Here is a 25,290-nt window from a genome sequence, read left to right as displayed (position 1 = left end):
TTCACAAGCTGAAAAGCACAATCAACCCGTGTTAATATTGAGATGATGAACCATCTAAAATCTTAAACCTAAGATATTGTATTCATCCCAGAAACAAACATTTTGCGATATATTTGGTCAAAAACTAAAGTATCATATAGATTTAAAATTACCCTGCTTTCTAACTACATACAATTCATTATTGGGGCACCTTTGGTGAGCATTTCATTCAATTGCAGACAAGATATTTCACTAAAAAAACACAAATGTCAAACTGCTGGTGGCACTAACGGAAAGATAGGGCATCATCATTTTGACAACTTGAATATCTGCCAAAACGTTCATGATAATCCATCCAAATTTTATTTCAGTCCCAACATATGGACAGACAGATATTGACAATATGCCATTATTGTGGTTAAATATAAGCCAAGAATATAGCTAACTAGGTTGTAAGAGTGTAACACATCAAAGCTTAAGAAGTCGTCATGTTTACATCTTTTATATTAAGCATATCAAGGAAATGACAGTGTGTAATCATTGACAAATAAGGTTTTGTTTACTTTGCTGTAAAATAAGCTCATCACTCACTAAATGCATGTTGAGGAGTTTTGAAATCACTGTCATCTTTTCAATGAACAAACACTTCGAAGTTACTGCTTGCAGCTGTCTAGTTCCACTGATTATTGTATTTCCAGGAAGTTGTCATTTGACACAGACGAACAAAAAGACAGCAATTGTTCTAATTCTGTATTGCACAGTGTCTCTAGTGTATTATAACCAGGCCCCTAAAGCTTTGTTACTGTGTTACTTTAAATATTGTATAATTAAATGTGTTAAATATTCATTTGTGTTGCAGGATTATGTAAAAGTGTTCTGTCCTGCTGATCTAACTCCTTATATCACTGACAGCTCACTTACCCATCTGTTGTGAACAGCTCACTGAAGATCGTAAGTCGCATATAAATAAAGCAGGCTAATAAAGTATCACTGTTTAATTTACAGTAATCCAGACTCATTATGTAACTGAGTTTGGGCCTCCTGCAGTGCCAAATGCACCACTTGTTACCACGGAGACAGCCTGTTCAAATTTCACCAACTAACATTTTGAAGCCAACAGCTGTGCAAGCTACACAGCTAATGTAGCACATAGCTTGCAAAGATGTATCATATGGTACATTACACAGAAATGATCACATTACTGATATCCATTGACACATTATGAGACCCCCTGCCCCTGGGCACAGATATAACAGACCCCCAACTACCATGTCTTCATGGAAACAGACAACCAAACTCAAAGACTCTACTTTAGGTTTTTGTGTGTCCCATTGTTATTGTTTTGTATCTATTTGGAGTTGTTTTCTGTTTCTTTGTGATTGGTTTGAATCCATTTGAAGTTGTTTTATGTCCCTTTGCTGTAATTTTGCATATCTGGGATTGTTTTAAATAAGCTACCATTAGTATAATTGTCTCTTTGTTATGGTTTTTTCTTGTTTTACTCACTAAGTGGTTTCCTTTCTATGTGGACGTTTTTTTGTCTATAGTTGTTTTGGGTCTTTTGTAATAGTGTTGTGTTTTGATTGTCGTTAAAAAATGCTGGGAAACCAAGGTCAAGCATGTTTTTTCTTCCACTTCTCTACTTCTCTAAACGCAGGGCAGCACTAAAGCGAGCGGGAACTTCTTGTATTTGTGTGTGTGTGTGTGTGTGTGTGTGTGTGTGTGTGTGTGTGTGTGTGTGTGTGTGTGTGTGTGTGTGTGTGTGTGTGTGTGTGTGTGTGTGTGTGTGTGTGTGTGTGTGTGTGTGTGTGTGTGTGTGTGTGTGTGTGTGTGTGTGTGTGTGTGTGTGTGTGTGTGTGTGTTTAACCATAGACTGTAGGTTTGAACTTCCTCTTGACAGGCGCACTTGTCGAAGCGCATCCTCTGTTCCTTTAAAAGCAGACAGCCCACGCCTCGAAAAGCGGCTTGTTCCGGCTTGCCGGCCCCTTTACATCTTTTTATCCTTGCTCACAATATTAAAATAGTGCCCCCACGCAACTCTATCGAACATTTTACTCCAAAGCATTTTTGTTAAACTGTCGGAGTGAACATAACCGTGTCTCAGGCAGAGTATGCAGGATGCGTGTGCAGCAGGTCTCCGCCTGGGTGCAGCCCGGCGGTGAGGCTGAGGCGCAGTTCAGGCACCATCACCGGCGGAGCGATACCACCATCTCCTCTCAGCCTCGGTTCATCAGACGGAGAGAGTGAGGCTCACTGTACCTGAGAGAACCGTCATGTACCATCGAAAGGGGGGCAGAGGATAGACCAAGGCAAGGCAGCTAATGCTTTGAGACGCAGAGGCATTTCGCTTCAACGTTAAGAATTATCTCCCTGCTGCTGGCTTCTAACAACTGATACATCATTTTTTTTGTATTCTGATGCGCTTCTGTGGATGAATATGTGTATTCTGCTGCTGTGGTGTGCTGCGTGAGGTAAGTGACTTCTCCAGAGGTGCGCGCTACTTTTCTTCGTGATTTTGTTTGACGTGTGCAAAGCCTATGACATTTTTGTTTCAGAATAGCACTGTTTTCATGGTTATGTTTTCCTCAGGTGAAATAAGAAATAAATTAACTGCTGAAGATTTCCATAAATGATATAATTAAACCTAGAACTATTCGGCTACCAGCTCAATGTGAATTCCTGCAACTGAGGGAATAATAAGAACGAAGGCGTATTATATTTAAGATATGGGCCCATTGCTCACACTCAGATTCGTGAACCAGGGTTATCTAGAGTAGAGGCAGTCAAGCTCTAAAGCAACACAATATTGTAGATATGATGGTGCAATGGTGGAGACTATTATGTTACCCTCCAAAGTGATAATGGGATTTTGCACCAACCTTTGGACAACCCTTTTACTCTCAAAGGGAATCCTGAGCCATAGCAGAGGTGTTTACAACTCTAGTTGTTGCATATGACCAACTGTAGACTTGAGTCTGAAATGCAGCTCTGACATAAAGTTTGCAGCAGTCTGTCATGTTGGAGGTTATTCTATAACCTGCTGATTTGCAACTGGAAGTAACTGGATACTCAAACAATATTATCCCTAGCTGCGTCAACATAATATTGCATAACCCTGGCATCTGTTACTGCAGACATGTACGTATATCTCACAGGATAATACAATAATGTATGCCAATAATATATGTGCTGTATAGTACAGTAGCTGGTGAGTTGCCCTGCCTACCATGCTCATACACGACCCCCACACTGTGATGACAGGCAACATGAATAAATAATCACTGACTCCCCCAATGTACTCTCAAAAACAAGTGAGCACTGAGCAGACATAAAACAACTGTTATACATCATTTAATGAAACTCTCAAATATCACAGAAAAACAATCTGCTCTTAATTATTCTTCCATACAAACAAAATTCAAAATGTGTGTTCCAAAATATGATGATTTATTTTGTTGCACAATGCTTGCATCCATATTTTGTAATGAATACTTCCCAGTGTTCATTATACTGTAGATGGTGTGCTTGTTTAATCTTTTTTAAGTTTAACAAGCATCATCAGTGTTTAAGTTTAACTTTCTCTTTACCATTAACCTGTTACCTGTTACTTTCCCTTTTAATCTGATCGGCGCTGCCTCTGATATTGAAAGCTGTTATACTTCTAAACAGACATTTCCTCTACAACAAAAAGCAGTATTGTTTCATTTGAGCTCAATGTGTATTATTCTTACCTTGCTTGACTTTAATGACAGAGATTTGTATCACTGTGGTGGGTGTGAAGTTTCACTCTTGTGCTTTACCCACAGAGTTGTTCCCAGAAGGCTGATGAAGGCAATGAAATAAAGTTTATGTAAAAATTCTGGTTGCAGATCATGCTGTAGAGGGGCCTGCCAGACACATTGAGTGGGAATTAAAAAGTGTATTACTGTAGCACATTTACAAGAGCGAGCGAAAAGTGAATCATGGAACTATTGAAATTGTTGAAATATCAAATGATACCTTACTGTATATTTTAAAATATTCAAATTACAGTATTGGTTACAGTATACTGTCTTAAATAATAGAATGGGATCTTTGTTTTGTCACAACCTAATATGAGGAATTTTTTGGAATTATCTGGTTTTTATAAATGTGTATCTCTAGTAAAAGTACCAACTGCTCCAGTGACATCACAAACCATACTACACACACATGTGCACGCACGCACACACACACACACACACACACACACACACACACACACACACACACACACACACACACACACACACACACACACACACACACACACACACACACACACACACACACACACACACAGTCGTCATATTCCTTTCCTTCAGGTCAAGCTCATGCTCAGTAGTGGTGTCTGTCTCAGTGTGTTTTTTTGTATGCGTGCACGAGTAGCCAATAGTTTTGGGATGATTTTGAACATGACTTTTGGTACATTTGAAGACGCATGCTTGCTCTCCTCTTATTGTCGCTACTGGTTGTTGCTACAGCTTACATTTAGATTGATCTTTTGACATGTTTTTGACTTTATTTGTCAGTTGACAGTTGATATTGACAGTAGAGAGAGAGTGAGGGACGATATGCAAAACAGATCCTCATGTCAGTATGTGTCTTACACTACTCAGGTATGACAGGGCCTCAGACTTACAGCTGTCAGAACTAATATAAGATGTCAGTTTGAACATTTCACATTTTGTATACATGTTTTTGGCTTAAGGGGAGACACTACACGTGCTAGAGTATGTTTTAACTTATAGGTAACATCATAAAGCTTCCCCATAGTTGATTAAATATATGAATACATTTCTTTTTGTATTACAAGTTTCATGAAATCTATAGACGTTAATAGAAAAACATAGTGAAATAACTGCTGATGTTCTCTTGTAACTCTTACATTACCCCAGTGCATTGAAAAAAACAATGTTTTGCCTGTTTTGTCTCCAAACACTCTGCTTTCCACATAACACATGGACCAATTAGTCACCTTCTTTATTCAGATGCATGTGGCGCTGATGTGTGTCTCTCTCTATGGGTACATTAGATTAACTGTGCTAGCTCTATATCCACAGGGCCTACAGAAATACTGAACAACTGTTAAATGTCATGCCAGAGCCCAATCATAAATTGATGCAAACTACACGGATGTTAAGTGTGACAACCCAAAACAGTCACATCCGTCCATCATACTGTGTATTCCTACAACTTCCAACCATAACCTAAGCCTGCATGAGGGTGTGTACCACTTGGATGAGCCTCCCATTGGCCCGCTGCAATATTCTGCTTCCTTTTGTTGTTGGTGTTTTTTTAGGGTCCCAATTTCTAAGGAAAACAGCAATGACTCTAGCTGCTAGATATTTTGCAGACACTGTAGTGATTTAAGACTGCACCAGTTTTGATATATTTCTTCCCCGACCTTTCGCTGGCAATGTGAGAACATCAACCTTTACCCTGAAAAATAAAGTGATGGATGTCCCAAACATCTTACTATTATGTTCTCACCTCAATATTCTGAGAACAGATATTTAAAGCAATCTTTCTATATCAGTCTGTCTGTCTCTTTATGACACATGCCAAAGGAAACTCCAGATGCCCTCCCCCCATACAGAAGGGGCTAAGTGAGGACTAAGTGTCCTGAGCCAGATGATAGCTGGCCAACTGTTGGCTGTAAAGACACAATGTACTTCTCATCCCTCTCTCAGTAAAGTGGGTGCCACCGCAGCCTACTTCCAACAGTTTAAGGGGAAACTTTGCTCCTAAAAGTGGACGCTTAAAGTGCTGGTTCTTTTTCGATAGCACGTCCTAAAGTTTTCCCACACTACAAACCAGTTCAGGCAGAGTAACAGGCAAGGACCATTTGGAAAGAAAAAAAACAGAGCTCAAAGGTCGATTTTCTTGTTTAAAAAAACAGCCAGGGAGAAAAAGAGTCTGATGAGGAAGTTGAGTTCTCCCGTGACAATCGCACTGCTCCCTGTCACAAGACTTGTTCATGACTATGCGGGCTATGTGTGTGCATATCACACAAGTCATTGGTCCATTCATGCAAGTAATGGAAGTCTTGTGTACATCATGATATTATGGACTCTCCATGTGCTGTAATGTACTTATGCATAATGAAGGTCACTTTGGTGTGCAGGCTTGAATCCAGCCATGTGTGCAGGAGCCATTTTTGCACTGCCAGTAAAAAAAACAGGATGCAGCAGTTGCTCAGAGCAGGAACAGGTGGCTGTCACTATAAGTACAGCTAGTATATCATGGTGAACAGTTGCACTCATAGTTTGCACCCCTCCCTAATCTGCACATACACAGGAGGAGAGATTCATCCAGGCTCTGGCGCCAAGATAAAACTCCCCACCTCCACCATCGTCCCCAAACGTTCTCCTGAACCCTGAGTGTCGCCTCACTCTTCCTCAGACGTTGGATCAGGAGCTTGCGAGCTACTATAGCCGCAATCTGTGTTATATTATATTCGAGCTCCTTGCAGAAGGAAATATGACGCGCGAGGACAGAGTGGAGCGTTCCACGCGGCCAAGGGGGCAACCCGGGCACCGCGCGCTGCGGACGGTTTGGAAGGCGCGTAAATGGCATGAAGCCACATATTATGAGTAAAATCTAAATACAATACATTATGTGGTGAAGCTCAGAATGCAATCTGCTGCGATCATCTTTCCCTTTCACGAGGCTGCTAGTGTGCATATTGTATTTGATCTGATATTTTGCTTGCCATAGAAGGTTGTTTTTTAAGGTCAGAAAAAATCAAGAACACTTGGTGGAACCTTTTTCGTTAATGTTCCAGATAGTGTTTGCAGTTCGTTTTATTTCATTGGGACCTGGAAACACAGTGTGTACAGTATACAAATACATACTTTTATATATATCATTTTTTTTAACACATGCTTGTTGAAGCATATTTGCAAAACTGATCAAGCCATGTATGCTCATTTCTTTATTCTCTCTAATCTCCTTTATTTGTACTGGTTGTGTTTGTGTGTGTTACTTCTTTACTGTATTCTCTAAACCTCTTTGAATAGCATTTGTTTCCATTAAATGAAGGCACTGTGAGGGCGCCAGCTGTTATTTTGGAGAACAGTTTGAACAGGCTCTAAAGCAACAGGTGCTGGCTGTCTGTACAAGGTGTCAAAAACACTTAGCATATTCAGAAGGATGATTTAAAAAAAAAAAATCGCTTTTAGTTAATTGGATAATGCATCAAGTAGCAAACAATGAGGTTGCAATATTGTATTTGACACTTTGACAAGAAGAACCCTTAGAAAAAAAAGTAGAATAATTTAGACTGAAGTGACCAGAATTCAAGAAGTCTACATTTCAAATAGAGCAGATTTTTATGATTTTTTTTTATGATGTTTGCCTCACACATATCTATCTGTTCATTGTTCTATTCAGTTACAGGCTGCGTTTTTATCACACCTTTTTTTATTTTTTACTCCTCCACTTTGCTTTTTATCCTTTCTGCAATCCTTTCTGAAGCTCTAAGACACAATACTTTATATAGCAATGCAAAATTATTTGTCTGTTCCTTTATGGATGTTTAATTTTGATGCTATAATAAATAAGTAGAGTTGTTTTTCTTTATTTCAGATATATATGTCTCACCGTGTGGCATTGTGCCAGTCTATGACAACTGAGAGTTAGTTGTACTAAAACAGGACACTGCGGATCCTATCTACTTTAGTAGTCTACTTTAGTCACATTTAATGAATATTTTAGAGCTAAAGTATTGTGGATTTATAAAGCTGTGGTGGCTGGCTACAAATATTTGCTCAAGCAGCTGCATCTCCAAACAGAGAGCACTTGTACATAGCTATGCTTAAGGGCTCTTAAACAATAGAATGGTGAAGGCTATTTTTTTGAATATCAGAAAGTAATGCTTTTCTTTTTTTGGTGTACCTATAGTTGAAGTTATGGTATTATAATGACAATAATAATAATGACTGGCACACTATAATCATTCTTATGTTGAGTCATACCATGTGGGGGATTATATCTATTGTAGTGCTGAAACAGTTAGTCGATTAACAATAATACTTTTTTTGTAATAATACTATAGTAGTGGCAGAGAGTTTTCTTAAATGTATCAGGCCTTTTACTATCTCTTGTCCATAAGGAAATCTTTAATACAATTCATTGGCTGCAACTCTAAGGCCCTTCAGATGTTTTTCCAGTATTGTGACATAATGTGTCTCTTCAAAATGGCTGCTATAACTTCATGTGCTGTTCTTCACAGTCATCATCGGCGAGCGGGAGCTGTTGTCAGGGCTCGTTGACATGCGTTCCCCCTGAGCTCGGCGGAGCCCCCCTCGGTGGTGTGGTGGAAGGATGCCAGTGCAGGCGGCCCAGTGGACGGAGTTCCTGTCCTGTCCCATCTGCTACAATGAGTTTGACAGCAGCAGCCACCAGCCCATCAGCCTGGGCTGCTCCCACACGGTGTGTAAGACCTGCCTCCACAAGCTGCACCGCAAGGCCTGCCCCTTCGACCAGACCCCCATCAGCACTGACATCGACCTGCTGCCGGTCAACTGTGCCCTGCTGCAGCTGGTTGGAGCTCAGGTGAGTAAAAAAAATAAAGGCATGTTTGTGTCAAAACTTGTGACATGTTTGTGTGTTTTTGAGTGCTCATGATGTGTTTTACTTAGGTCCCAGATGTGCAACCGGTGAGCCTGAACAGTGCAGCAGAAGTTGAGAACTATGAGGCGTGCAAGGTGTGCGTTGAAGAGCTGGCTCTCTACCTGAAACCCATCAGCGGAGCAAAGGGTATGTGTGTGTGCATATCCGTTTTTGATGGCACATTTTTGTTTAATGTTTGTGGACATCTATAAAATGAAAATCTTGATGATAAATGTGCGTGGGCTACACTTTGCAACTTGGCATTTATCCTTTTCACACTTCTCATGACGCCTGAAATCTGTGCTTTTATGGAACTGAGGAAAAATTCAGCTTTCTGTGAAACCAGAAAATAAAGACGAACCTCGATGAAAATGACCAGCGGTTTCCGTTTGTTTTTTCGGCCAATTCTGTGACGTCACTGTGCATCATCATTGCCGAATTTAATAATTTGGACAATTCTTATCATCTACAGTACTAGTTTACAAAGAAGCATAATGTAAAGTAAATTTTCCAGGCGTATCCATTCACTGAAGACTCCTCTAAAGCCACATAGATACATAGCTGGTTGTAAAATAGTTAAATATAGAGAAAATCAATTCAATAAAAAAATGACTGATAACTACAGTAATAGCCTCATTTTTTTTACCACAGAACTGTCACCTTCTGCAGGTGTGGCGACTCTGAGTCCTAGCGTGCTCAGCCGACCGATGCAGAGGAAGCTGGTGACCTTGGTGAACTGCCAGCTGGTGGAGGAGGAGGGCCGTGTGCGGGCGGTGCGGGCCGGCCGGTCGCTGGGAGAACGGACCGTAACCGAGCTCATCCTCCAGCACCAGAACCCTCAGCAGCTCTCTGCCAACCTCTGGGCAGCGGTGAGGGCGCGGGGCTGCCAGTTCCTGGGTCCTGGTATGTTTGCATAATCATACAGAACACATACATCAGTGATATAAACATCATACTCCATATAGATTTGTTTAGCAAGGGAATATGTGTCATTTTTAAGACATTTAATGCTATTTTAGGCAGATAGAATGTGTTAGTAGATCCAAAGGACACTTTTGTTAGCCTTTTGAAAGTAAGGAATAAGCATTTGCATATTGTCTTTTAGCTATCACAAACTAGAACTTTGAAACACATTTTAAAGGTGACCAATTAGAAGTTTTTTAAGCACTTTGATTTAAAAGGGTTGCCTTGATGTTCACTTTTATAATGAATAACCTGTTTATAACTTCTAAGTAAGAGCCTCATGACACAAATTAAGAACAATTAAGTATACTCTTGCTTTTATTGCTGCTATCAAAATAAACCTGTAGGATTTATGACTGCTTTTTTGCAGTTTGGTGTAAATTCAGTTGACGGGACTCATTGTGTCCCTTCTGAATTTCCTCATTAGATAGCATCATAAAACAGACTGCTGGTGCTGGTACCCGGTGTCCTGTAATGATTACTCATAGGGCAGATTCTGATTTTCATCATGATAACAGAATGAGTTCACTTGAGAGTCTGAGGACAACTCACCAGCTCTAACAACGTCTTTGTAGTACAATTAAATGCGTTGTTTGTTTGAATCTTTAGTTAACAAATATGTATTCTTTCCTGCTCCCACCATCCCCACCCCTTGTTGTCTTCCCGTTCTATTGTTCCTCCCCAGCTATGCAAGAAGACGCTCTGAAACTAGTTTTACTGGCTCTGGAGGACGGCTCAGCTTTGTCCAGGAAGGTGTTAGTTTTGTTTGTAGTTCAAAAGCTCGAGGCTCGCTTCCCCCAGGCCTCCAAAACCAGCATAGGGCACGTGGTGCAGCTTCTCTACAGGGCCTCCTGCTTCAAGGTACTGGCAACATGATTGAATATATTATACACACATTCACACCAAACACATACATATGTGCACTTGCAAGGACATGTGAGCAAGTTGCACAAATTCTTTATTAAATATAAAAAATCAATTATTCCTGTTCTTATCTGCGTCAAACTGAACAAAAGATCCTCAGTTTGCTGCGGCCCAAAAAGTACCCAAGACATAATAAATTACCTCATTAAAACAAGGATATTTAAATAGATCCTCATTTACAACTACATATTATTACTGCAGAGATAGTTCTCCATATAACAGTATCATTTTTACATGTCAGCCTCTCCATAACATTTATTCTGGTCAGTTTAACTATTTCCACCTATTTCTAACTAGTTAACTAAATAAGTTGTTTTTTAGTGTCTGCTTTGGTAATCCCCTTTCAGCTGTTCATTGAGCTCCACTGTAACTTAACCCTGTCTGACATTTAAGTATTATTACTCCCTAAATGGGTTGCCCAAACTACAAATATCTTATATTACATATCGGATATGGGTGTCTGTGTATGTTACTCTGTGCATGCGTGTATTTATGTGCGTGCTATCTGATGACAGACATTGCTGGTAGGGCAGACATACCAGCTATCTGCTTCTGATGTAAGAAACAGAGACAGACAGCTCAGAGATGCAGAGGAAGATACATCAAAGTGCAGGAACAGAGAGAAAACAGACAAGAGGAAGGACAGTAGCAAGAGCTCCAATAATGATGAAATCTGATTCTGTTTGATTATATCTTTGACCCGCTAGCACTGCATAATTGTAAGTAACACGGCTGGTTGTGTGTTGGTGTCTTATGATGATTACTCATAGGGCAGATTCTGAGAAGGGGAAATCCCTTTCTATGATCTGAAATGAGTTTGCAAGTCTGAAGACACCACATACTTACTTGCAGTGGTGAACCGTGTCTATCACACCTGGACCTTCTGTAGACACACACACCCCCCACAGAGAAGGACAAACAAATCAACGTAACACTGTAATATTACAGATCAACAACACAGATACGATTCTCATTTATTCATTTTATATACATTTTATTTATATAATTAAATCGAGTTTGTTTTATCTGAGTGTTCCAGGGTATTCTCTAAATACCTTGAAGGCCCTGACGGTTCGCCACTGCTTACTTGTTGAAAACATTGAATTGCCAAAATACACACGGTAGTTGCGAATTAGTCTTAGTTTAAATTCTTCCTTATGTTTCTCCACACTTTCTGCCTCTCAATTCCTCCTTCTTTCGTATTCCCTCTATGTCCATCGTCTGTCAGGTGACTAAGCGGGATGAAGACTCCTCGCTGATGCAGCTGAAAGAAGAGTTCCGAACGTACGAGGCTCTCCGGAGAGAACATGACGCTCAGATCGTCCACATCGCCATGGAGGCGGGACTACGGATTTCCCCCGAGCAGTGGTCCTCTCTGTTGTACGGAGACTTGGTCCATAAATCACATATGCAGTCCATTATAGACAAGGTACCAGTATGATTCATATGCCCATCATTACTAAGAGGCTCTTTCCTCTACAACTTTCTGCTTTCATTATTAAACCCACTTTTCAAATTTCAAATGGTGGGTACAGTATAACAAGTCTCTGCCGAACAGAAACAGGAGAAATACATTCATCTTATTATTTTTAAAGACCCACTCTCTTCTTCTATCCTCTGCCTCAGTTGCAGTCTCCGGAGTCGTTTGCAAAGAGCGTTCAGGAACTGACGATCGTACTTCAGAGGACAGGGGACCCCGCCAACCTCACAAGCCTTAGACCGCACCTAGAGCTGCTCGCCAACATAGACCACAACCCAGGTACGTCAGTTTGTTTATCAGCATTCACCTGAATGAATGCTAATGACTCTGAGTGATTCATATGCTTGTCATATTCCAGAAGGATTAATGAGATTGAAAAGTGATGAATATAGGCCCCTTCTGACAGTCATATACCAAATTGCTAATTAAAAGCATAACAATAGATTAAAACTACACATTCATCTTGGGTTAAATATGTATTAAGGAAAGCACAACACAAATAAATGAGTTAGCATACAGTATCTAGTATAAATATAAATTTAAATTATATGTGAAGTGTATTAGTTTCAGTTGTACATGGTCCTTGACAACTAAACCAATAAACTAAAGCATTTTTAAAATATTATGGCAATAGAAATGTATTGTGGTTTTCTGGTTAGTTTTTATGTTATCATTATTTACTTTGTCCCTTCTGGCAACATGACAAGGTACTCCTGTACTAATTATTCTTTTACGTAGCTTCTATTGCAAAATGTAAAATGGGTGCAATAACTTGAACCTGAAACTGACCTGAAATAAAGAACAGTTTATTACATTTTCATGCTAAAGCTAGCGTTTAGCTTAAAGCATCGCTCTGCCTTAGAACAGCCTCACAGAGCTGCTAGCAATGGCTGAATACCCTCTTAGACTTTTTACATTTTTCTCTTAACATGTTACACCATTAAATATGTTATTTTCTTTTAATGTCAGTTTTTTTGGTTAGCATACGGTATAACGGCTATAATGACAAAAGTACATTTGTCTTCATCCAAAAAACAAGTCAGCTAGAGAGTTAATAATACCTAATACTTAAATTATTTTTAGCTTTGCTGCTATCTGAGTGTTTGAGTGAGAATCTCTTGTGAACAGAGTGTGTGTGTGATCTGTGTGCAGATGTCCCGGCACCATCATGGGAGGAGCTGGAAAGTGTGATGCTAGCTGTGAAGTTGGTGGTCCATGGACTTGTGGAATTCATACAGAACTTCAGCAAAAAGAGCCATGACACTCCACAGGTACACTGCCGAAAGGGAAATATTGGAAAATCTATTGATCTAAAGAAAATGTGAGCAATATTAAACATAACTTTTTCCAAGTGGAAAAAGGTCTAGAATAGTAAATCCTGGCACCCTGGAAGGCCATTGAGCTGCAAGATAAAAAGTTCAGGGTCTAGCTGTACACTTCCTTCAGGCTTCTAAAATAGTTAAAGCGACATTACCCTGCAGATATCACAGCAATAAAATACCTAACATCAGATAATGCAGCTGCAAAGACCAAACTGTTTTTTTATATTGCATACAGTATAGTGGAGTGATTAGAGGCTTTAACTCTTTTTTGGTTCATTATCATTGTTTATCATATACATTACATTTCATTTAGCTGACACTTTTATCCCATGCGACTTACAATTACCAATTACAGGGACATTCTCCCTGGAGTAACTAAGGGCTAAGTGCCTTACTCAAGGGCACACTAGTGGTGGTGTTCCTGGTGGGATTTGAACTCATAACCTTCCGATCTTCACCCCACCTCACTATCCATTAGAACACCACTATCCCGTACATACTGTATTGAGAGGTGGAAAGCAAACTTTAAAATTGTGTAGGGCTGTGTATTGGCAGGGTTAGGGGTTAGGGTTTGGCAAACAATTGTTATACTGTAAGCAAGCAGATGTATTATGTTTTAAAAAAAACTAATTTTGGGAAAATTATTATAGTAATAAGAAGACCCCATGATATGCCATCAAACTGAAACATCACTAGTACTAATACTTTGTGTGTATTATTATCAAAGGAATTAACCTTTTCCTTTTCAAAAACTATAGTATAACACACTATATTGCTTTCGTCATAAGCTCTGTAAACCAGGATATCTGTTTGTGTGTTTGCTTTGGAGCCAAGTAGTTTCAAAAATGGCAAAAACTAAACATTTGTTTTCCATCCAGAATGCACCGTAAAGGAAATGAAAGTCTCATGATCATGTTTCATTAAGTTTTATGGTGTTACGCAGCAAATCCTTTGTAGTATGCCGACACCTGTTTGTGGGCTTTGACTGTGACATCTGTTTGACATCTATTGGGACATTTTGCGACTTTTTCATTTCAATTTTCATTTTCATTTCAACATCTACTACCATAATGTATGAAATGACCAACATATAAAAACTGTTAAGACTAAACTTTAACTTCTTGATGTTGACATTCATTTTATACCTATAACTGATTATGTTGTATGATCGCAGTTTACAATTTCAGATTTGGAATCATATGTACATTTTAGCCTTTTTTATTTTTAGACTTCTAATCAATAGTTGGCTATTAATGTAAATTGTATCTGTGCATTTGTCAGCCTCAGGCCAACAGCAAGTACAAGACCAGCATGTGCAGAGACCTCCGTCAGCAGGGAGGCTGTCCCAGAGGAACCAACTGTACTTTTGCACACACACAGGATGAACTGGAGAAGTAAGTGCTCACTCGCGTACACTCTGAAAGAGACTCAGTGTATTCCAGATAGAATTTGCATTAATAGAAAGATAAAAAGAGGAATGTTTCACCGAAGTCTGCCTGTTCAACCATAGCAGTTAGTATGCTTTATAGCTGGATCATGAAACTTTATTGACTGAATTATCTGAACATGAAAAATATCATGTCTCCCTTTTAAATGAGATTTTTCGGATTACAAGAGGTTCTCAGTGCACATATCTAATCACATGTTTATTAAGATGTTCTCTACGCAAAACATAACCCTTTATTTTGTTCTGGATGTCCTTTCTTTCTCAGATTCAGACTGAGAAACAAGAAGAGCATCAGCGCTGGCCGTGCATTCCCTTTGTCTCCAGGGGTTATGGGTAAAACCTTCACCATGGAGGGCGGCATCCACGAGGAATTGTCTGCAGGCGTGGGGCAAGGGCTCCAAGACACAGGGGAGGACATGGCCTCCCTGACAGAGGGGGTGCCCTGCCTGACTCACCCACAACTGATCTCCAGAGGGGCTGACATGATGGAGGAAATAAAGAGGGCGGTGCCAAATGGATCCAATGGGGCTAATGGGTCCAACGGGCTATCCAGCAGAAACACGGGGTCAACTGAAAAGTATGATTTTGTATCCACTTTTACACTAATTCTTGTATTCTCATGTTGAATTTTTAACCAGGGACCAGTCTAATATGACTTAATAGCAGTTCATGTGGAGTCCAATAGAGAAATGTTATTAAACAGTTTAAAATTCAACATTAAATAAATGGATAAAAGCATGCATCCTTTTTTTTTTTATTACAATGCATATCACATGACTAATTGAATTGAGTCTCATCATTTACATGTCACCTGATATCTGGATTTTCACACATGGGATATTTGCATATTGTGGCAGAAAAATGATGTTGGGAATCTATCTCCAACACATCATAAGAGCCTTTCATGTGTTCATTCTTTCTCTTTGTGTCACTCAGGAAGCCCATCTCCCCTCCCAGGACTCCGGTCAGCCACTCCTCAGCGTCATCTCCCTTGACAACAGCAGGGGGGCGGGGTGATGGTGGCGATTCTATGCCCAAACATGGTCAGTTTGTGCTGCGCGCATCACATCCTTCTCAGGCGTCAGAGCTGTACTATCAGGAGCCCCACTCTGCATATGACACGCCACATTATCAACCAACCTGTGAGTCCATTGTAAAGTGAAAGCTTGATTTAAAAAACGTTATTGTTGTCTTGGGAAAAAGTGGAAATGAATATTCTCTTCTCTTCCTTAATCTCCTCTCCTGTTCTTTTCCTTTATTTTCTCTCCATCCTCTTCCTCTCCAGCAGGTTCCTACTACCAATCCTCTCTCCATCCTCCTCACAAACCCTGCATGGCTCGCTTCCTTCGATCCTCCAACGTCCCAGAATCCTCTCTCCCGCCCTCGATTGGCCCTCCGCCATCTTCCTACCCAAATGACCCACATGCACCACACCCACCTTCCTCCTCCTCTTCGGGCTTCCCTCCCCGAGATAGGATGGGACCTCCTGCCTTCCACCACCACCCGGGGCAGCCTCAGTACGGCCCTCTGGCTCCTGCTCACGGTGTTTATGCTCCGCTCTACGACAGCAGGAGAGTCTGGAGGCCTCAGGTGAGCCCTCTGTTCATTTTCATGTAACTGTTAATTTGGTCATTATGTGACAACACCAGTAATGACGGTTATTATCTCTTACAGCTGTACCACAGGGAGGATGCCAGGAGCAACTCGCTGCCTCCGGAAGTGCTGCATTCCTCCGTCTACCAGCCTCCACTCAGGGAGAGATTCAACTCTCTCGACAGCAACTACTGCTCCGGAAGTGAACACCGTGCAGGGCTACACAGGGTAGGCAAAATAATGCACATCTTGTAGCTATGGCAATGGGTTGTCCCCGTTCCATATTGGCTGGAACATTTTGATTTTAGATAACACACCTAAGATTTAACTGCTGTTTTAGATTAAATACATATATAGATCTCACTCGACTAATTGTTGGTTATTCTAAAGGTTCACCCATTTCTTTGAGTGACATTTAATCCAACCTTCGTAGTAGGAGTGCAGGCAGTCACACCTTAAAAGACTGTGAATTTTAATTATGAATAATAGGGCATGCTATAAAGGAGATAATCCACATTGATCCATGTCATAATTAAAAGAATAATGCTCTCGACCAAGGTTTATATTCAAATTCCTGTCTGTTTTCATTACTAGATTTCCAGTGGAAAATCTGTATTAATCCATGTTGGCCTGTCGTACATGCAACAGATTGAATGCTTCATTTTTCTCCACATTACCTTTTCCTTCAGTTTCTCCTTTTTACACCCACATATTATCTCACATCCACCTTCCCTTGCCAGCCACAGAGCTGCAGCTTCATCCTCCTCTGTAGTCCTCCCACTTCTCACCAAAATATGTTTCTGCCTCCCCTACTCTGTTCTGTTCTTCTCATTTCATCATATAGCATTACAGTTTCAGACTGACTGCTGCAGTACTACAGTATAGTACAAAATACCCTTTATTTTAAGCTAAATTAGGTCCAAGTAAGGCATAATCTCTAGATATTTGCAGCGTGCATTTAATATTTTCTCCATTGTTCTGGAGAAAACAAAATACCTTTACATTCAATTCAGTATAATAATATGTTCAACAAACCTTTTGTGTCCACCACCTGTATGTACAGTATGCTGGGAGAGCCTTATGTTATACACTAAGGCTAAGCTAATGCAAATCCACTGATACCTACTATAATATCATCATTTTAATAAAGAGCTCTCTAGTGTTTTTTATTGGACAGCTTTATTGCTTCCACCCCCACATCTTCAGAAATCCTCCTCTGTCCGACCCTGAAGTCTAGACCTAAAACAAACATAAAATGCAATCAGAGCATATCAAGTTCGGAAAAGATTGGGGAAGATAGATCACAAATCTGATTTAACTGAAAACTTAAAGTACTGTTTAGTAATGCATATACCGGCAGTCTGATTTGGTTCTGAGTGGCTTTAGTGAGATGTGTTGGCTACCTGATTGCATCATCACTAAACTCAACATTTAAAAATATTATAATTTTTTCATTACAAGTATCTATTCTCTTTTTTCTTCCACACGCTTCCTGTTTTTTCAGGATTATGGCCGCGTTCCTCTCGGTTACGAGGATTTGTTCAGGAGGAAGCAGGAACAGTGGGCTCATCATCATCACCATCATAACGCCAACAGGCCCTCCCAGTCCTCCCCCATCTTCACCATCGATTTTGGTACAGAGGTAAAGGGCAAGAAAGAGATACGCCATATCTACACGCACAAAAGAGCATCACAGATTACAGTTGTGACAATTGCAATTAAAATGCCACCATGACCGGTTTGTTAATGGTGTCAGTGCAGCCACCTGAAACTGAGAGTAATGCCTTGGTTTTGTATATTACCATTTTAATGTAAGATCGAATTCCTTTCCCAAAAGCGTGCGCCTCAGCTGTGCCCAATGCTATAAGTGGGAGATAGTTGCTTAGCAACTGTGGAGGGAGATATCATAGCAATTCAAAACTGTGGCATGTGTGGGGGTGTGTGTGAGAGAGAGAGAGGGAGAGAGAGAGAGAGAGGAAAGACTGTAACAAGCAGTGACTCAGACTTTCAGCAGAGTAAAGCTTTGTTTGAAAGCACGTCAGAGACATCTTTAACATGCAGAGATCATTAAAGAAACAAGGAATGTTTAAGTGTTTGCACCCTGATCTTGATTTCATTTGAATGTCTCTGTATGAAAAAACACTTAAAAAGAGCATCAGGAAAAGACTAGCTATTTCTATTAAATAAAATCTGGTGCGTGCCACAAGGATGGCAGCAGAGTGGCAACAGGTCAGCACCGGCAGTGAGAGCGTAAAGGCTTATGTACCTCTTATTTTAAATATACATTGACTGCAATACACACTCATGTTCACATTTCTGTGCAATTTAGAGTCTGGAGCATAGATTTAAGCATATAAAAAACAGGCACACCCAACAGGAAGTTGGTGAAGGTTGCAGTGCCTGTTGCTGAGCCATTGTGCCAACACAACTGTCATTGTATAATTATATAACAATATATACAAATAAGATTACACAGCAAAATATTAAGAGTTAATAGTGTCTTATTTATTGAGCAAACTGCAGAAGAAAAACAATTCTGGTAAATCATTTTCTAAGTTTGATCTAAATTGTTTTTTCTCCTGTGTTTGTGACATGAGATCAGTTTCTACGAAGCTCTTGTCAGGATAATCTTCCTAAGTTCCTTTTTTGTCGTCTGTGAAAACGGCTGAAAAAAAGATTTTTTGCAGAAGAAAAGAGAAAAGACCTTATCTAAAAAATGTGGTTAATGGTGCAATTGTGCCTCTTGTAGTTGAAGTGAGTATTACAACAGCATCAAGAATAATATTGCCATATTTATAAGAAAACTTTACGTGCCCAAACTTTTATTTACTTGTTTACACGGATGGAAAACAAATATATTAGAAAGTTTATCATTCCAAAACCTTCTGTTCCCCCTGCTCTAAAGTGTTAAACACAGACAGAACTTAAATCAGACTTCAAAATGGATCACCAGATTTTTTTCACAAATTTTTCTCTGTGTGTCTCACCTTCATTTTCCAATATGTCTCCCTCTTTCAGCATGTGGAGGGCAGCGGAGGTCAGTGCATGGGGTGCCGGTTCAGAGGCGAGGAGAGTTTAGCCCACTACTCCCCGTGGTCCTGCGGTACCATCGGCACCTGCCTTAGCCCCTTTGAGCCTGAAACACTCGCACACACATCGGCTCACTCCTGCTCAGAGCACTCGGTGAGACTCTTCCCGCAGACACACATCTGAAAACAATATTAAAATCTGCGGCATTTTTTGGATGTTTTTCTAACAGCACCCATGTTGTGCTCATGCAGGAGTTGGACAGTAACGGAGGTGGAGGAGGTGGTGTGAGCAGTAGTGGTGTCGGGAAAAGATGGCTGCATTCGTTGGATCATTATCGGCGCATGAAAGACGAGGACCCGATCATTCCCTTTAGTGAGGGGCCCATTATCTCAAAGTGGGGGGCCATATCCAGAGCATCTCGCACGGGCTACCACACCACCGACCCCATCCAAGCCACGGCCTGCCAGGGGAGTGCCAACACCACACCCATCAACTTTAAAGGTTAGGTGCCATACAAATCCTTCAATGTTACAATTATAAATGTATTTATTTATTGTATTTATGTTCTTTTTCTTGTTTATTGATATTTAGTTTTTGTTTCTAAGTAACTATTGTAATTGAAGTTAGATGTCAAACTGATGCACTTTTCCTTGTCTTACATGCATAAAACGTGACTCATATTTATGTATTTTTTTATTCTAACAGAAATGTTTCTTTGATTTTTTTCAGTGTCCATTCTTAAAAATGTTTCTTTGTTTTTCTCAAAGATTACAACCACTACCTGGATCACAGCGACTACAGGTGGAGCTCCAGAGGATCGGACTCTTCCAGCCACTCCAGTTTCCTAGAGAGGTACAACATGTTGACACTTTCATCTCTTTCTTAATTATCTTTTTTTTAGCATCTATCTCACCTTCAGGTCTTACATGTTGTTGATCTACACAGACAAACCAAATGGAAAGAAGTGGGAATTGAACAGGAAAACACAAAACTTGTTTAGGTTCTGCTTGCAAAGAATGATGTGAACATGACTGAGGTCATTTCACAGCATTGATTACATTTCTCCCACTCTGGTTACACATGGAAGTTGCTTCCTGATTGCTCTTAACACGTTTGTTCTCACTCGTCCTCTCTCATCCCTCTCTTCTATCTCATTGTGCTGCAGTGGTTTCCTCTCTGTGGTCAGACTAAATATAGCGCAGCCAGTTGGTTGCTAAAAACCCACTGGGCAGCAGAGAAAATAAGTCAGGAAAGCCCTGCATGACGTCAACATATTTTCCAATAGGCTACTTTATAGACCATTTTTATTTTAACACTGTGCTGTAATTGTGTTAAATTACCAGACCTTCAACACAGTGTATTTATTTATATTTTACTTTACCATTATCTTTGACTTATGCCCAGGATTTTGATTCCAAGAAGCGTACACCTTTTAATGTACTGTATTTAATAAATCGAAAGGGAACATTTGTCTTTCTCTGTTTGTGTTTTAGCGAGCAGCTTTGTGCATCAGATCTTCACTGCCGTCGAACGTCCATTAGCAGTGGAGAGAAAATCGCGTCCGACCTTCAGGCACGTCAGTTCGCCTACAGCCGGGAGCGTGGCCGGGCCGAGAGCGAACCGGACCCGGAGCGAGACATCGAGCTCGAACTCTGCGCTCTAGACATGGAGGATTCAGAGATCAAGTCTCAGGTTGGTATCACTGTGTACATATCACCAGAAAGATGCACCACATAGTAAGGTGAAAAAAACACATCCACACTCAGTCTGTGATGTTGCTTGATTATTTCTGATGGTATGTTTTATTACAATTCATTCACTTCCTGTTTTTTTTTTTATCTTTGCCTCTCAGGAGTCTTTAGACCTGGCCGCCCTACAGTCTCAGGATGCTTCCCACTTCCTCCCTCCACCCTGCTCCTCTCCTCTCCTCTCTTCTCCTGTGGAGGAGCACTCCCAAACAGAAGGTCCTCTGACTGAAAATATGGACACTCACCTGCTGAAAAAGATGGCCTTCAGGTGAATTACTGTAGTGATTGGTGTTTCAAAGTGTCATCTTTAGTCAGAATTGTCCTTGACTTTCAATTCTTTCTGCTTTTCAGGAAGTCTTTATCTCCTGGAGGCTTTGTCTCAGGAGGTCTTGGCGTTGGCAAGCTAGTCCTGCGGACTGGATCTCCTCGACTGGGGGACACTTCCACCCGGGCTTGTCCTGAGACACCCGGGACAGAAATGCTGCTCAATAGAAGCTAAGGGGACACAAAGTCAGACATTGCGCCAAGCGAGAGCTGAGTGGCTATCAGATCCTGGTTAAAGGGAATACCATTAATTTCCAGCTTTTACCAATCATTCGCCTAAATAAATGTGTGCTGCGACACATTGTAAAAGGCAACAGAAAACCATCCTGCCCCCTAGTTGGCTATTATTGCCAATATACAGCTCCATAAAGATATCAATGTTATTCCCATGAAGGCACAGATCCCCTCGCTCTAATGCTGAACTTTTCCATGTTTTCAGTTTCAACCACTTTTTCAAAAGGCTGGAGATTTCACAACATCTTCATCTCTTCCTTTACATTTGTTTGCCTGACACATGATTTAGTCTGTTGTTATTCAACATGATTTTTTTCATGACATTTCACAGTGTCCATAACACACATAAGAGCCACTCATTTAACTGCAGGATTTGATTCTTTGTTAATCCTTTCCTCTACTTATTCTAACTTTTTTTGCAAGTAGCATTGATTATCAACAATTTAACAAAACAGTAATTATTTATTCCTTGTTGACACCATGAATGAATATTTGACAATTATATTGAAATAGTATTGCTATATTTTTACTTTGTAATGCATTTATTTCCATAAGCCAACGTACACTATGGAGAAAAGAGGGCACAAGCTCATTATTACAGGTGGAACCCTGAGTCATGTCATGATATCACACAACACAATCACAGTCATAACCTAATGTATTAATCACTGGAGGTAAGAAGGGAAGAAAACAAAACAAAGATGTGAGTCGATTTGTATACAGGCCACATTAACTCACAACAATCTTGTAAAACAACTATTGTTTTGCTCTTTGTGCGAGTAGTGGTTCTAGCATTTAATACCACGGAAGTCTCACCGCTCTCCTTCTTTCTCTCACACACACATTCACACACAGTAGACACAAACATGCATTGCAGTTGCCTTCCTCTACCTCGGTGTTACATTGGGCTCTACGCTGTCAGACACCTGTCCTGTTTCAGAGCTGTTCCCTTGATCTCAAAAAACTGGAAATTCCAATTTGTGTGTAAGCTCATGGCATTTGGTGTGCTTTCCAGTCTGGTCACCTTAACGTACACTGTAAACAATATTCAGAGGTCATGTTTTTAAACTGAAGCTTATGTGAAACACCACTTCTCGTGTTTCTTCACGCTGTATCTTTGTTTAACTTTTTAAAAGTCTTTGGTTTCTTTTATTTGATGCATTGCTAACTTCCGTGAAGTTGTTTGCCGGCGTATTTTGTATCAGGGTCTTTGTTACTCTTGTTTTGTTTGCTATATTTTACATCACAAACAGACAAAATGTATCGTCTTGTCTGATGTATCTCTGTGTTTTGCCTGCCATGTAATGCATTACACTGTCTTGTTTACTGTCATTTTGTGCATTGTGGGTGATTTACATAAAGCCCAGCCCACCTGGACCCAGCCTACATATACAAGATTTAAAAGTCATGGGTTTTATAACACCCTTTTTAAAAATCTTATAAGATTTGTAAAGGAAAAGAAGAATCGTTCCAGTTTCCAATCTCATTTTAGAGGATGGCAGAATGTCCGTACGTGTCAGGATTGCTTATCGAGTTTCAAGTTAAAACTTAATTAACCTAGTGGTCTGGTTAACCTTTTTTTTTTTTTGTAGGGAAGAATTGGAATGAACAATTTGGTGTAATACTCTATTGAAAAGTCCAATGTTCTGTAGGGTTTATTTCTGAGATGAAGTCCTGAAATTAGCTCAGCTACTGTCGCTCTGCATCTGTTTACAACTTCACCTCTGAAGTCATATAAGTGCCATGTCGTGTACAGTACCGTACAATCCCTGCTATTTTCCGACAGCTTTTCCTACCCTCCAGTGTAAACTATGTGAGGAGGGAAAGGCTTAGTTGAGCACACTTCTTGTGTATTTCTGCTTTGTTCCATAAGAGGAGGCTAGATCCGTTCTCGTCTGAATCGCTCAGGGAAGACTTAACTTGCTCAGCTGCTTTTGTTTTTACTATATTCATCGCTTACATATTCTGTGGAAGTATTAACCTGGATTTCACTTGTTGATAAACCACCCTTCCATTCAAAGCGTTACAGATAATATTGTTTGCCAGTGTTTACTTTGCTTTTGCCTCTCAGTATCAATATTGGCTTTGCTATTCCTGCACCCATGGGAAGGGCTGGGCACTACTGTAAGTAAAAGCAGTATTGTGAGTATTGAAGTGATACACCCCGTTTCCATCAAAGTGTCCAGAGCACTGCTGTAGTGGTTATTTGCACTGCCTACCCATTTACTGCCAGCGTGTGCACTATGCCCCCACACCCAACTTTGCCTCCCCCCCATCAATCCATCCGCCCTGCATTCTGCTTCATGCATGCGATATAGTCCCTCTTGTGATGGCGGAGGAGTATTGATGATTCTGTAGTTGTGATACAACACACCCAGCGCTGTAAGAGTTCTGCACATGCCCACTGTGTGGCCACGTCAAGTGCTGAAGTCTGCTTGCAGCATTTTACTCGTTTGCTCATGAAAATGAATTCTTGTTTGATAGAGATTATATTATGATTATTATTGTTATTACCACATTTGATTGGTGTTGTGGTATTTTTCCTTCTGGGTATAAGTCAGCTTCTTTGTTTTGAATTGAGAATTAGCTGAAGTTTTTTATTAGATAAAAAAGTGTCTCATTGTTCTATATTATATGGGGGAAAAGCCTGTTTGTTGATCGTGAGACATATGATGTTTTCTGACTATTCATGTCTGTATTAGACATTTTATTTGCAAATCTATTGTTCGATTGAAATGTAAATTAACTATGAGATGGTACACATCTGTCATTGTATACGGTCTGGCACCATCATTAGATGGACTTATATTATAGACGCTCATTTATACGACCTGTGATAATCAGATATATTTAAATGTTTAAATCTTTGGGGCAGTTGTGTAATGTTTCAGAATGAGGAAAATGTAAACTCCTAAGAGACAGCATATCTTAAATGTCCCACTAATAAATAATACTGTTACGTATTCCATTTATTTCCTTGGAAATATCACATTGTGAAAGGAATCCCTTTTACTGACCTTATGGTAATGCAGGGCTGGAGTTAGTCAAACCTACGATGAGAATGATTTATGTGCTTTTTAATGATCGATGAAACTGTTTGAGTGTTGTTAACTGACTGAATATTCTGTGCATTTTATGGCTCGTTCATCTGTATTACACTGAATTACAGACAGCTTGGCCGAGCAGCATAAGGCTTATGTGTTGCACTAAGAGATGGAAATATGGAAAGGCACATTAAATGCATGCCACAATAAACAAACAGAAAAACATGTTTTGTGTGGTTCCTGTCATTATTTGTTGATGTAGTACTATGATAGGAAGCATGAGATAACCAATTCATTTAACTTTAGCCAATAATTTAAGTCAGGGTAGGCAGCATTTCTTAACTATATTTCCTATGCTGTCTCTACTCCGTGAACGCTAAAAGTTTCTATTCTTTTTCCAATATGTTTTATGAATTGGGTTTATTCATGTTCATCGAACTATTTAACTTTAAATACCCTTTTAAATGGGAACTATATGGACTTTTAGAAGATGCTTAATTCAATGCTCTTCCCCCTTGGACAATTATGTCTGTGTCATTTAACAAATGAATATTATACAATTGCACTT

General features: G+C 40.0%; 1 protein-coding gene across 3 annotated transcripts; it reads left to right on the top strand.

The window, feature by feature from the left end:
- Positions 1-1,939: 1,939 nt before the first annotated feature.
- Positions 1,940-24,947, top strand: rc3h2 (ring finger and CCCH-type domains 2). Of its 3 annotated transcripts, none has more exons than XM_034095688.2 (20): positions 1,940-2,450; positions 8,234-8,556; positions 8,643-8,760; positions 9,283-9,516; positions 10,262-10,437; positions 11,729-11,929; positions 12,127-12,259; positions 13,133-13,251; positions 14,584-14,696; positions 15,015-15,326; positions 15,686-15,891; positions 16,035-16,339; positions 16,424-16,570; positions 17,847-17,984; positions 19,361-19,525; positions 19,624-19,873; positions 20,140-20,224; positions 20,866-21,064; positions 21,225-21,388; positions 21,472-24,947. In XM_034095688.2, exons 2-20 carry the CDS (start codon positions 8,326-8,328, stop codon positions 21,617-21,619), a joined length of 3,444 nt encoding a protein of 1,147 aa, XP_033951579.1. In that variant the 5' UTR covers positions 1,940-2,450; positions 8,234-8,325; the 3' UTR covers positions 21,620-24,947. The 3 variants fall into 3 exon arrangements, with proteins under 3 accessions (XP_033951579.1, XP_033951578.1, XP_033951577.1); XM_034095687.2 differs by having other exon boundaries at positions 9,265-9,516; positions 16,038-16,339; XM_034095686.2 differs by having other exon boundaries at positions 9,265-9,516.
- The last annotated feature ends 343 nt before the right edge of the window (positions 24,948-25,290 follow it).

This window comes from Pseudochaenichthys georgianus, chromosome 12, assembly GCF_902827115.2.
Source record: "Pseudochaenichthys georgianus chromosome 12, fPseGeo1.2, whole genome shotgun sequence".
Lineage (NCBI taxonomy): Eukaryota > Metazoa > Chordata > Actinopteri > Perciformes > Channichthyidae > Pseudochaenichthys > Pseudochaenichthys georgianus.
The sequence above is the reverse complement of the archived record's forward strand: the minus strand, read 5'-3'. Positions and strand labels throughout refer to the sequence as shown.